At 36.9% G+C, this 14,385-nt stretch overlaps 1 protein-coding gene across 2 annotated transcripts in view; it reads left to right on the forward strand.

Moving 5' to 3' along the window:
* Positions 1-14,385, forward strand: part of LOC136041585 (exocyst complex component 6-like) — a 96,410-nt gene that overhangs the window by 39,298 nt on the left and 42,727 nt on the right. For both annotated transcript variants that reach the window (XM_065726285.1, XM_065726294.1), the window contains exons 6-7: positions 975-1,058; positions 12,373-12,540. In XM_065726285.1, the coding sequence (XP_065582357.1) occupies positions 975-1,058; positions 12,373-12,540 (252 nt within the window). The remainder of the gene's footprint in view (positions 1-974; positions 1,059-12,372; positions 12,541-14,385) is intronic.

The raw sequence follows: 14,385 nt of genomic DNA on the forward strand, positions 1-14,385 counted from the left end.
CCCCTCCTCCAGGGATTGTGGGGGAGTAAGTCATCCCCAAAGACATAGTTATTATGGTTTTCGACTATGCTGAACAAAATGGCTATCTCAAAATTTTGATCCGTTGACTTTGGGGAAAAAATGAGCGTGGGAGGGGGCCTAGATGGCCTCCAATTTTTTTGGTCACTTAAAAAGGGCACTAGAACTTTTCATTTTCGTTAGAATGAGCCCTCTTGCGACATTCTAGGACCACTTGGTCAATACGATGACCCCTGGGGAAAAGAAAAAAAAAAACAAAAAAAAAAAACAAACAAATAAACACGCACCCGTGATTTGTCTTCTGGCAAAAAATACAAAATTCCACATTTTTGTGAATAGGAGCTTGAAACTTCTACTGTAGGGTTCTCTGATACGCTGAATCTGATAATGTCATTTTCGTTAAGATCCTACGACTTTTAGGGGGTGTTTCCCCCTATTTTCCTAAATAAGGCAAATTTTCTCAGGCTCGTAACTTTTGATGGGTAAGACTAAACTTGATGAAACTTATATATTTAAAATCAGCATTAAAATGTGATTCTTTTGATGTAGCTATTGATATCAAAATTCAATTTTTTGGAGTTTTGGTTACTATTGAGCCGGGTCGCTCCTTATTACAGTTCGTTACCACGAACTGTTTGATTAGCATGTGGAAACTCGTCGTGTCCAAGTTAGTTTTAGATATAAATTTCGTATATTTCTTAGAAGGATCTCAGCTAGTGAAAGTCATAACAGAAAAATGGTATAATATTCACACCGTATTGAAGTATATTTGAAATTATAGTGGGATGTTTTGTAGGAACAGGCATCTCTTGTCTTCCAAAAACAACTTCTAATACCCTTGAATGGCTTACGATAGCTTTCATCATATATTTCTTTTGCGTTTTTTTAATTGCTCGTCTTGCTAGTCTATCTCAACTTACCTAAGTCAAGTCAGTAATTGAGTTGCCTCTTTTCAGAATTCTACTGATTCTCTTGTAGAATACTACCAAAACCAAAGATTTCAACAGATGAAATTGACATTACAGCACCCAGCTAACTTGGTGAGTTTTGATTTTGAATTCGTCGTAACTCCTCTGTCTTTTCTACCTTCCAATCTCTTCAGACTGACCAATAGTAAAAAATAATCTTTTATTCAGAGGTTTTGGTGGTTACTAGAGTATCAAAAAATGATGGTGCATGAATCCAAAACGCACCAGAAGCTTATTTTTCATCAATTTATTATATCTTTCTTATCTTTCAGCAGTTTTCATCTGTTGTATCTTTCATCCTCTTTTTTCTTATCTTACATCAGGTATTATTCATAAAAAAATCATTTCACCCAAAAGTTTATTTTTGGGGTAATGTGGTAAATAATTCTTACTATTTTCTCCTGATGTCGGCTAGTTAAAAATTTGGTTTGTTCATGGAAACTCAAATCCAACGCTCTCACTTAGTTTGACTGAGCTTTGAACTGAACTTAACTTCAAAATATTCAAAAACGGTCTTGCTTGATGTTTTTTTCTAGATGGCAGTACTTGTTATTGCAATCCCTTGCTTCTTTTAGTTTATTGGAACCATGAAAATGCAAATTAGGCATAAAATTGTGTCAGTTTTCCATATTTTCAGTTTCCAGTTAGCTATTATTTATCGAGTACTTCTGCTATTATTCAGCTGTTATGCGTTACTAATTTTAGCAGCAACAAACTGCTAATTTACTATAACTAACTTGCCTCTGCAATTTTTTTTTTCGTAAAGGCTGTTGGAGACTTAAAGGTGGGATAACTAAAATGGAAGATATTTTGTTGGTAAAATTTGTCCGTCGACTTCTTGTAAGGCCATTCACAATGAGATTTTATTAATTCCGAGATTTAGATGACGCTAGTTCGAGCCAGTCAGATTTTTCGTAGAAGTTTCTGATTTGCTAAAAGAATTCTATTAAAAACTCTGTTTTGCTTAAATTAACGCTAGCCTATTATAAACTATTCTTTTAACCTAATATAGATTTTTGCAAATTCTTCTCGCAAACATGTCAAAATGTTTGCTAAACTCTTCAAGATAAACTCTTCACAGTTTATCTTTTGTTTTGTTGCTCATTTTTTCAAGCGAAATGAAGTAAAGATTTCTTCTTGATCGTAAAGTGATGAAGTCGACGTTAAATTACCATAAACAAAATCTGGTTCATGTTTTTATTCACTTGACTCGATTTTCAGCTTGATTTTTGTAATTAATGTTTGTGGTTAGCCCTCGATAGAAGGACAGGAATGAAAACTTAATAGAGTAAAATTTTACAAAATGCTCTGGCATTACGATAAAAAGTTTAAAAACACCTTACTGCTTTAAAAAACATAAAGACTTCTAAACTGTAAACACAGTCACTCTCAGATGTTTTCACTTTGTGGTTCAGCTCAACATAAGGGTATAAGAATCATAGATATTTACTACGAGACATGTCTATAATCGCTGTCTTAATCTTATATCTATGTCTTAATCGCTGGAAGCTTTTAACCAGTGAATCTTCATCGTATTTGGATGGACATTCACATACAGCCGAATGATTGCTTTTGTATGTGCAATTAAAATGTATTTCTATAACACATTTTTTTTACTGTAACTTGGCCATTCTTAGAAGTCAAAGGAATCGAATTAATAGGGTATTTTTATGCGTGCATGTAAATGTTTAAATTATTTAAAGAATATTGACGCTGTTATTTCTTGAAAAGTGAACATGGACAGGCTATCTTTTAAAGTACCACGAATTGTGATATGATTTTTTAAATTAAGTGGAAACTTGCAGAACCTTTGAAAAATTTGAACTTGACACTACCTTAAACAATTAGGAAAAGTTCCGATTTTTAATGAAAAAAACCTCTATCCAGTTATGCATTTCTTGGTAGTCGTATGCAGTGTTGCGATATTGATTTTTTGAATTGTACTAGACATAGGTCTAAAAATGTACTTCCCGGGAAAAAATGTACCAGACGCAAAAAATTTTTTTTCGCGATCTTCTTTCGCGCTACTGTACGAATCTATACAATATCGTTCTTTTCGCTTATTTTTCTCTCTCTTCCCGATGGCTCCCATTTTCTTTTCTAACCTTATTTTTCCGCACCTTCGTGTTTTCTGGAATAGAGCTTGGCTCTAGAGCGTGCTCAGTAGCCAAAGAGCCAAAATGTGCCTATTGAGGTAAATTAGTTCTGCCAAATGAAGGTAACTCAGAGCTGGAAAGTCACGCAAAATCTGCCACAAAGGAAAAGCGGTTGAGTCGCGAAGAAATTCCACTGGATCCACGAACCACGGACCCAGAGATGTCTCTTCCGAAAATCCCTTATTCGTCTTATTTAACCAATTTGAACAACGCTTACGGAAAGCGGCAGTAGCCTAACCTAAGTGATAACCAAAAGGATAGCAATTTTAAGCAGAGTGAAGCGGAAGAAACCGCAGATAACCAAAACAAAAACTCCAAATATGCTTTGTCCATGGAGGACATATGTTATGTCTATGGGCCTGGCTCTAATCGAGAAAGGGGTTGTTGAGTTGTGGAGCTCGGAATGAGCTCGAATTAAAATTACGGCCCATTTTACGGCGTTATTTATCTTTCTTTATGTTAGATCATCGGATACAAAAGTAGGAATGAACAGAAAAACAAGATATTCACTTCTTTTAAAAACTAAAACTTCTTAGGAATTATCACGAGATCATCACGTCTTCAATATCTCTTAGCAGAGACTCAATTTCCTCCTGTTGATCATCTTCTACTTCAACAATTGCCTGTTCTTCAGACCCTTTCTTTTTTTCCTGAGGGTTCCAGGAGACACAAGTACCATGGTCGCGAATATGCTCCCTTGTCCGAATCAAGGAGTAAATGGTGTCAACTGCAAGGCGGTTTCGAGACTTCGTTTTAACCACCGACACTGCACTGAAAATACGTTCGACACAGGCCGATGAGTGTGGAAGGGACATGACAGAAAACATGAATGTACAAAGCTCTGCATACTTTGAAGAGCCAAGACCATTTTTAAGCTCGTTCAGTTTCCCCCAGAACACCTCTGGACTTTTCAAGTATTGGGGTGGCAAATGCTTTGATTCAGCAGGGATTGATCGCCACTGAGAGCTCAATTCTTCTAGAGATTGTCGGTTGACTAAGTTAGGAAACATGACTAGTACTGGTACTAAATCCTCTCGGCCAGAGGCAGCCACAACCGGGTCGATCACTTTCATTTTCTGCAGAACCTTAAAGGTTGAGTTGCAGTAAAAGCGGACATAAAACTTCAGACACACTAGTTTGAACGCATGCACTGTTGGGGCAGGAATATTTTTCTCGATTACCTCAGCTTCCACGTTTGCTCCCACATAGATTCGTTCGAGAGGCAAGAAATACTCTCGGTTGGACGGATCATAGGTTCCTAACGGCTTGTTTTCAACTACTTCCGGACGTAGGAAGTTCCTTAGGATAGTCCCAAATACCGTAGAGACCTCGTTGCAAAGGCAGTGCAGCCTAACCCCCTCAGCTTGAAACAATATGTTCAGCTTGTTGACTTGCGGCAAAATGAAGCCCAGGAACTGCAAGTACAGTTTCGTGTACACATTTTCCATCATTTTCAGGACCTTTTCAGCAGAGTCCGACTTGATGGCCTTGAATTCCTCGTAAAAGTACACTTTCAGAGCTCTCCACTGTTCTAAAATTCGCATAACTACGGACTCGAGAGACAGCCAACGGACGTCACAGACTTTCAGCAGTCTATGGTTTTTCGTATCTGTTATCCCCTGAAACTCTGCATATGCTGCAATACGCTTTGGTGAATGCTGTATATAGTTATATACATCACGGACAAACTCATCAAATTCTAGTGGGATCTCTTTGGAGGCGTTAGACGCGCATAGTGCAAGGCTATGGCACACACAGCCTACAACAATAACATACGGATTGTCAATTTTCACAAGAGCCTTCAGCCCCGTTACCTCCCCCATGTTCACAGAGGCATTATCCCATCCGAAACCTATGCAGTTCTCTTTTGGGATATTTCTGATGCTGAGTAGCTTATCTACTTCTCCCTTCATTATCTGAGCTGTTGCTGATGGCACCTCGACAAGTCCTAATAAGCGATCGCAAACACGTTTTAACTGAGGACACCAGAAGCGAGCAACAACAGCCATAGATGTAACAACAGATTTGTCTGTCGATTCATCAAACAAGATTGAAAACTTGCATTTCTGCAATTTCTCTGAGAGAGCCTGGTCTGCATCAGGTGCCAACTTTTTCACAATGATATTTCGTGTTTTGTCACGGCCGCACGTAATCTTACCTGCGATCACGGAATCAGGGAACACATTTTTTAGGAGCCCTGGCAGATGTTCCATAACCCTAAATGGCAGGTTGTGTTCAGCAATAAAGCCGCTGAGCTTCAGCTCTGCATTCTCAACACTCTTCTGCAACATCACACTTTTCTTAAATTCAACGTTACTGGAGCACAAGTTTGCTAGATCAGTTGTATGCTGCTTTGCCTCAAAGTTCTTTACATGGAATTTATTTTTGGAATGTCGAAGAGCATGGGTTTTTCCTCCAATGTAACTTTTGTTGCAAACCAGGCACATAAATCTCGTACTGTCCTTCTCATCCTTCCGAATCCATTTCTGCAGGTCTTTGTCAGAAAGCCAGTCACTGTTAAATTTGTGCTTGTAATGTGTCTTTTTCTTTTTTGGCTTTGCCTTGACATTCATTCTCTCATCAACACATTCGTCATCAGAGTCAGACTCTTCAGATTCACTAGATTCAGTACTGCTGCCGCTTTCTTCACCTAGTGATATCATATCCTGGTCACAGTTTTTGCTGTTCTTATCACTGCCCAAGTTTGCTCGGCTATCTGGGTTTATTCCAGTCTGTACTTCTGTCACCTCGTGCAATTCTTCAGTGGGTTTGTTCGGATTTTCTTGTCTCTTATCTGTCTCATCTGGAGGTCCTGGCTTTTTGAAATCTGTTGAAGTTTTGATTGCTTCATTTTGTCCTTAAAAACGATATATAGCATATAATTCCATGTATCTACTAGCTACTCTCTACTACGTATGGTAAATCAAAAAAGAGGATTAAAACTAGCTTTTTTCACGGTAAGAATGACAAGCATACTAGGCTAGATAGTAATTTTACTTTGGGATTTTTTTGTTAGCTTTACCCTTGATCAGGTAAACAGATGCTGACAAAAAACCAGAGATTCCCTTCTACAATCACACAACACAGAAGTACGGATTTCCTAAAGAGATTTCCCTGAAAAACTGTGTTATGTGATAGCAGTAAATAATGCATGGGTGATCGAAATATGTACTGATATTCCAATAAACACGGTGACAAAGACAGTGAAAACTCTGATCACAAAGATGTGTGCGCCTGTCATCTCTTTAAGAAGAGAAACCATCTGGTAAGCTACTACAAAATTACCCATGGCCATGATAGATATAAAGGAACGCTTATCCTCCACAGAATTTCAGGCTGTGGGATACTTGTCACTGACTTTGTCAGGTACTACCCATGTCAGTAATTATCCTGATTTTGGTAGAGTAGCCTACAGATTAAAAAAAAAATACAATGAAGGTTCCTGCTTTTTTTATTCCAAAACTAGCAATGGTACAGTAGAGGTATGCTTATTTAAACAGTTACCATACTTAAATATAAACAGTGCAGTTTTGGGCTAAATGGTAGAATGAAGATCCAAAATACCTATTCAGGTAGACTATTTTCAGAGGCCCCTAATTGCCTACTTTGGCTAATTGATAGTTAACTTTAGTCACAGCAAGTGCATGAAAATGGCAAAGTTCAAAGTCAACAAACATTCAAATAAGTATACCTCTACCCAAGTATGCTGCACATGAAAGGGTAGAAATTGGTTGGTTTCCATAATCCAGTTTATTCTATTCTTTATTAATCGTTCATAAAGCTTCCCCATTACAGGTAATAAGGTTATAAATCTGTGATTTTCTAGCTTCGTTGGATCTTTATGGGGCTTGGGTAACATGATTGCTACTCCCTTTTTCCATATTTTTGGGAATTCCCCTGATTCCCAGCAATTGTTAATTATTTGAAGAAGCATTTTAATCCATTTTGAAGGAAGTTTTTTAAAATAATGAGGATATATTTGGTCATTGCCTGGTGCTGTTAGTGGTAGGTTTTTAATTGTAGTTTCTAACTCATTTATAGTAAAAGGTTGATTGTAGGGTGCGTCAGTAGATGTGTCTCTAGCTCTTTTTATTTTCCAGAGGGTTTTTCTTACAGCTGACTGGTTTATTTCTTCTTTGTTTATAACTGATTTGAGATATCTTGCCCCTTCATTGGCTATTTCCTGATTATCTATAATTTCTTTTCCATCTGATTGAATTGGCATGTTTACTTGGGGTTGTTCATTATAAAAGCCATTCATTTTCTTAATAAACTTAAAGATCTTTGTTGAGGGTTGTCTAAAATCAAGTTTTTCCAGGTATTGCTTCCAGCGTTTATATTTTTCTTCCTTTACTGTTTTTTTGAATATGGCCGTGGTTTTCTGTAAGTGTAGATAATTCTCAAACGTGAACATTGCTTCATAGTGTCTTTTTGCTTTTGTCATTTGCTTCTTTGCCTCTTTGCAAATATTGTTCCACCAGGGGTTGTGTTTGTGTTTCGTGTGCGTTTCTGTTTTATTTGTTATAGTCGACTCTGCTGCTTGTATCAAACTGTTTTGAAATGTTTCAATTGTTTCTTCAATATTGTTTGAGCTCACAAAGGTATTTTCAAGATTTTGCAATTCTAAGATTTCTTGGTATTTGTCCCAATTCACTTGTTTGATGTTTGTTTGTTTTCTGCAGCTATCATTTTCACACTTCGTGGGTTGATCTCTTATTTCATGCATTACTGGTAGGTGGTCACTCAACAAAGTGATTTCACTTGCTGACCAAATTGTCCATTTAGAAGCTATATTAGCTGGTGTAATTGATAGATCTATTGTAGTGTATGTGTTTGTTCTTTTGCAGTGACGTGTTTTCAGATTTTTAGGTGTGATTAGACATGCATCTAAGTTGTCTTGAAGAAAAACTTCCACTGAATTTCCAGCACTATTTGAGATACCACAATCACACCAAATATTATTGTGTGCATTTAGGTCTCCAAGGATTATATATTTTTCACAGGACGGAATTGTTTTCACTATTTCCTCAATAAACTTACCAATTTTCTTATTTTCTCGTTTTGGGTTGTAAATATTTATGATGTTGAGTTTTTGACGATTTTTCAAATATACTGTGCATCCTACTGCTTCTATCATTTGGTAATTTTTATCTTGTGAGATTTCTATATTTAAAGGCTTGAAATGGTACTTTTTACTTATGGCTATTAGAGTGCCTCCTCCACTGCCTTGTATTCTATCCTGTCTTGTGACATTAAATCCTGTGAGTTAAAATTTTTTATATGGGACTAGCCATGTTTCTTGTAGGCATATTATATCTACTTTATAATCGACTGCAAATTTTTTTAACATATCTGTTTTCGTGCCTGTCAGTGATTGAGAGTTCCATGAGACTACTAACATATCAGTTGGTTGAGTGTGCTTTCGTTTCTAACTTTGAATGCTCTGTCTAATTCTGGTTCATTGATTTCTCTTGGGCTTATTTTAATATTTGTGATTTGTTCAATAACTTTGCATAAGCTATTGATTTTTTCTTCAACTGGAATTGAGCTTGTGTCAAATATTCTTGGATTTCTTGCAATTTCTTTTATTATCTTTTTCACCACTGTTTGTACATCACTTTGAATTTCTAATTCTTGGTCTCTTGATATTGGAGGAAATTCTTCTTTGTTTAGATAAAATTGACTAGTTTTTGAATGTTGTTTGTTTGCAACTTGCGCATAAGATTTGTATGCTGATTCAGCTCTTTTTATGCCTATATTTTGGGTTTCTGCAATTTTTGTAATAATCTTGTTTTGTCTTCTTTTTGGGCAAGTAGCGGATGTAGTTGTATGGTTACCATTGCAGTTTACACAGTGATATTTTGTATTTCTTGTTTCTACTGGCTCAGTTTTTAATGGACAGTCTTTAGAGTGGTGAGATTTTCCACATCTAAGGCAAGATGGTTTTGGTGATCTGCACACTGTTTTGATATGGCCAAATTTTTGGCAATTGTAGCACTGAATGATTGGCCTGTTATATTGAGCAACTTCTTTAGGTCTTCCTGCAAACCAAATATGGGAAGGCAAGGTGTCACTTACAAAAGTGATTAACACGGCTTTGCTGTCTTCTGTTTTTCTTGTTTCTTTGTTAAAAAGTTTTAGTCTTTTTATTTGGTGAATTTTTAATTCTGTGTCCAAACATTCCTTTATATCAGCTTCTGTCATTTTTAAATTCACACCTTTAATGACACCACGGACTAACTTTTTTCTTAGTTCAACCATTACACTTAAGCTACCTAGTTTTGTAGTCTTCAACAATAATTCTTTGGAATTTTCATTTTGAGAATGTACTATTAATAGTTCATTGTTCTTTACCAAGTCATATTCAAACTTGTTTTCCTTTAATATATTCTTCAAGTTTTTGATAATTGTGCTGTGGTCAGGGAACTGCTTGTTGTGTTCTGTGAGGATTATATTTACACTGCAGTTGTATTCTATGCTTGCATTGGTAATTACAGTCATTGGGAGAGGTTTTCTGTTTTTTGCTTTGTTTTCCAGGTTAACTTTTTCATGTCCCTTAGGGATTGCAAGGGTGTTTGTCACTGTTGGGGTCAAAATTCTAGGATTTTCTTCTCTTCTTCTTTCATTGTTAATATCATTACTGATGCTCGGCATACCTTCTGCCTCCCTGCAGGAAACTGCTTCGCCCATATAGCTTTCATTGTCACTCTCATTTGCTGCTTCATCACTTAGAACTTCAAATCTATTCTGTACTGACAGCTGGATATGTTCCTTGATTGTTTCTCTTTTATTTTTCACTTTTACTGTCTTATTCTCTTTGTTTGTGTTTATCCAGTAATTTGTATCTGTTTGATTATAGTATCTTATGGCTTGACTCTGACCTGGGCTTGTAATTGTTTGGTATGTCACTGATTGAGAGGAGCCAGCAAATGGAAACTGATTGGATCCATTTGTGGGATCATGCCATATTTGCATTGGCTGGGTTTGGTAATGTTCTGGGCTGCCAAAAGTCCATTCACCAGTAGGCGATTGCTGAACCCAAAATAAGGGTTGGGGTTGGCCTTGATGGCCCCCCTATATTGTCCATTTTGCCCAGTTCTCAAAACTTACTATTTTTCGCTTTTAAAATTTTTCAAAGATTGAGTAAAACTAGAAAAAATATAAACTTAAAAGAAAGATTTATCATCCCACCGTTTTAATCTTTTTCTACTTCAACTGGAGTTAAGATGATAGCATTTTTAGTTTTTGAAAATCCGAGGCAACTTTCCGTTTTCCGTAACGACTCCAAATTTACCATAGAGTTAACCTCTAAATAAAAGCAGACAGACAAGTCGCGAGAGTATTTGCCATAGCAATGAATGGTAAAGGTTCCGTTTACAAGTAAAAATCGTTCTTTTTTTTTTAGTTTTGGAGAAAATGTACTTAATTTGTACCAGTTCGACGTAAATGTACTGATTTTCTGACTTTAAAAAAAAGTTGTACAGATGTACAGGTCAGAGAAAAAAGTACTGAATCTGGTACAATTGTACCACCCATCGCAACACTGGTCGTATGTGCCAAGTAAAAAAAAAACATGGCTTAAATAATCAGCAAAAAATTGGCTAAAAACTAGCACCAAACAGTTGAAGAAGGTTTAGCTTTCCTATGAAGGTATAGTTGACTTTTGGAGTCAACAGACTGTTAATTTTAGAATTTTCAAGTGTCAAAAGTTTTATCAAATATAACTAATTTGTTTTTCTTAATATTGAAACAGCCAAACGAAAAATTTTGGGAAATCCCGATCTTCGGGTTTGAATGGACCTAAGATTGGTCCAAAGGGCAAAAAAATTATTTAGACGTCCTTGGTGATTTAAGGAGTAACAAATAATCTTTATTTATTGCATGTTTATGTTTATTACTATATTTATGTTTATTACCTTAAATTACCTTAAATCACAGCTTGGAGTGAAATAAGGACTTTGATCCTGTTGAATAACTCCTTATGATGACAGTTGCATCCATGGTTGATTAGATTCTGGTGGAAGATTCTGGTGCATCCCAGTCAAATCTCCGTGGTTTGTCACTCCACTCAGCATCCAGACGGCGTTTGAATACATCTGTTGATTCAGCAGAAACGGTGTTCTCCTTGAGGTTGTTCCAGAGGTTCACAATCCGGTTCGAGAAGAAGGTGCATCTTGCTCCAGTCCTTGCATGAAATTTGCGGATTTATTTTGGGTGTCCTCGTGTTATGTGTGGGGGGGTCAATCTCCAGGAGCTCAGTTTCTTGATTGGTAGAGAGGATTTTGTGTGCCTGGATCATATCCCCACGTTTCCGCCTGTAGACTAAAGAGGGGAGGTTGAGTTCCCTCAGCCGTTCACTGTAGGGCTTGTTTTCCATACCCGCAATCAGCTTAGTGTTCCTCCGTTGGATTTTCTCAAGCACTGCCTTGTCCTTTTTGAATCGAGGGGTGGCCAGGATGGTCCCCACCTCCAAACACGGTCTTACCAGTCCTTTGTAGACCTTGATGATTACATGTCTACTTCTGCTGGTAATGCTGTGTTTTATGTTTATAAACACAGCATTACCAACAGAGGTAATACTTCATATTATGTTTATTACTTCATGGAAACCTTTTTATAATATTATTTATGGATGCGAAAAAAAATAAAACAAACTAATTATGTTGAGAAAACCCCCCATCAGTAATCTGAAGCTTAAAAATTACGATTTTTGTGATTTATTTAGTTTTGACTGTTTATAATAATGACATTTGCATTGCAGAAATTCTAATTTTCTGCGCATAAATGATTAACTCAAGCCCAAAATTTTCCTTTATGATATTATTGCTTTATTTGCAAATGCTGAAGATATATAAAGCTTTCTTGTACTTTCTGATTTTTTTTTAAGATTTTTTCTTTAACACTAGGGAGACTATTATTTTTCAAATCAGGAGACACTCCTGATTTGTAGAAAGAAAACTAAACACGTTCTATTCAACCACCTACAAATTAAAAAATTCGCTAATGGGATGTATGTATAAGAAGAGTTTAGATCGGTTGTTTCCTAGTTTTTGCCATTAAATATTATTTATGAGTGTTGTTTGGGTTACGGCTGCATTATTTTTCTATTTTAAAATCTGATTTTTTCGTAATGGTATTCATTTCCTTTTTTTGTACTCGGTATTTTTTTTATTCATGATTGAGCAAAATAAACTTATCTATTGAGCCTTAATTCTTTTTTATTTTTTTAGCACGAAAAGCCTGAAGAGTTTGAAAGTTATTGTTATGGCATAGTTGGCTTCTTTGTTACCGAGGATCACTTGCGTCGAACGCTTCCAGAATTGGTCACTACTAATTTTTGCAATGAACTTTGGGGATTAACTGTCAAAATGCTAAATGCTTCCGTTACAAGTCAAGTGGTAAGCTATAATTATGTCTATCTATTAAAAAGTTTCCTCTCTAGTTCTGGGAGTGGGTTGAAAGCCCACTGCTCACCCTCCTCCTTTATAGGCTTGTGACTCAACAGCCGAACTTAAGTTCGGGACTGCAAGCATATATGTATATAAACAAATAATCTTTCACTAGTAGGCTTATACCCTATAAAATAACACCATTAGCCTTTCAACATGAATTTTTTTTAAATGTCTCTGATTGTATGGTCATACAACAAAAACAAGAGCTAAGAGCTCATATGGCACTTGTGACGAGGCGAGAAGAGCTAAGAGCCAAGAGATCATATGGTATGAGCTCTAACAAAATTCTATGAATCAATAGATTGATTTAAAAAGGAAAATAAGAGGCTTAATGCCGGTCAAGATTTAAAATAAGAGCTCTGAGTCACAAAGTCCTTCTAAATATCAAAATTCATTAAGATCCGATCGCCCACTCGTAAGTTATAAATACCTAATTTTTTCTAATTTTTCCTCTCCCTTTTGCCCCCCAGATGGTCGAATCTGGGAAAACAACTTTATCAAGTCAAATTGTGCAGCTCCCTGACACGCCTACCAATTTTCATTGCCCTAGCACGTCCAGAAGCACCGAACGCGCCAAATCACTAAACCCCTCCCCCCAACTCCCCCAAAGAGAGCGAATCCAGTACGATTGTTTCAATCACATATCAAGGACATTTGTTTATTCTATCCACCAAGCTTCATCCCGATTCCTACACTCCAAGTGTTTTTCCAAGGTTTCCCCCTCCAAATCCCCACAATGTCAAAAGATCTGGTCGGGATTTGAAATAAGAGCTCTGAGACATGAATTCCTTCTAAAAATCAAATTTCATTACGATCCGATCATCTATTCGTAAGATATAAATACTCCAATTTTCATGTTTTCCAAGAATTCCGGTTCCCCCCTTCAACTCCCCCGAATGTCACAGGATCTGGTCGGAATTTGAAATTAGAGCTTTAAAGCACAAGATCCTTCTAAATATCAAATTTCATTAAGATCTGGTCACCCTTTCGTAAGTTACAAATACCTCAATTTTCAATATTACCCCCCCCCCCAATTCCACCAAAGAGAGCAGATCCGGTCCAGTTATGTCAGTCACGTATCTTAGACAGGTTTCTATTCTTCCCATCCAGTTTCATCCTGATCTCACCGCTTTAAGTCTTTTCTAAAATTTCCGGTCCCCCCAACTGCCCCCCCCCCCCCAATTACGCTTGATCGGGTTGAGATTTAAAATAAGATATCGGAGTTACGAGGTCCTTCTAAATATGAAGTTTCATGAAGATCCGATCACTCCTTCGTAAGTTAAAAATACGTCATTTTTCTTATTTTTCAGAATTACCCCCCCCCCGCAATCGGGCGGATCCGTTCCAATTATGTAAATCACGTATGCAAGACTTCTGCTTATTTTTCCAACCAAGTTTCATCCCAATCCCTCCAATCTAATCGTTTCCCATCCTTTTAGGTTTCCCCACCCCAAACTTCCCCCAATGTCACCAGATCCGGTCAGGATTTAAAATAAGAGCTTGGAGACACGATATCCTTCTAAAAATCAAATTTCATGGAGATCCAATCAACCGTTCGTAAGTTAAAAATACCTCATTTTTTCTAATTTTTCAGAATTAAACCCCCCCCCCCCCCAACTACCCCAAAGAGAGCGGATCCGTTCTGGTTATGTCAATCATGTATCTAGGACTCGTGTTTTTTTCCACTAAGTTTCATCCCGATCCCTCCACTCTAAGTGTTTTCCAATTTTTATGTTTCTCCCTCCCAACTCCCCCCCCCCCAATGTCACCAGATCCGGTCGGGTTTAAAAT

This window comes from Artemia franciscana, chromosome 2, assembly GCF_032884065.1.
Source record: "Artemia franciscana chromosome 2, ASM3288406v1, whole genome shotgun sequence".
In the NCBI taxonomy this organism is placed as follows: domain Eukaryota; kingdom Metazoa; phylum Arthropoda; class Branchiopoda; order Anostraca; family Artemiidae; genus Artemia; species Artemia franciscana.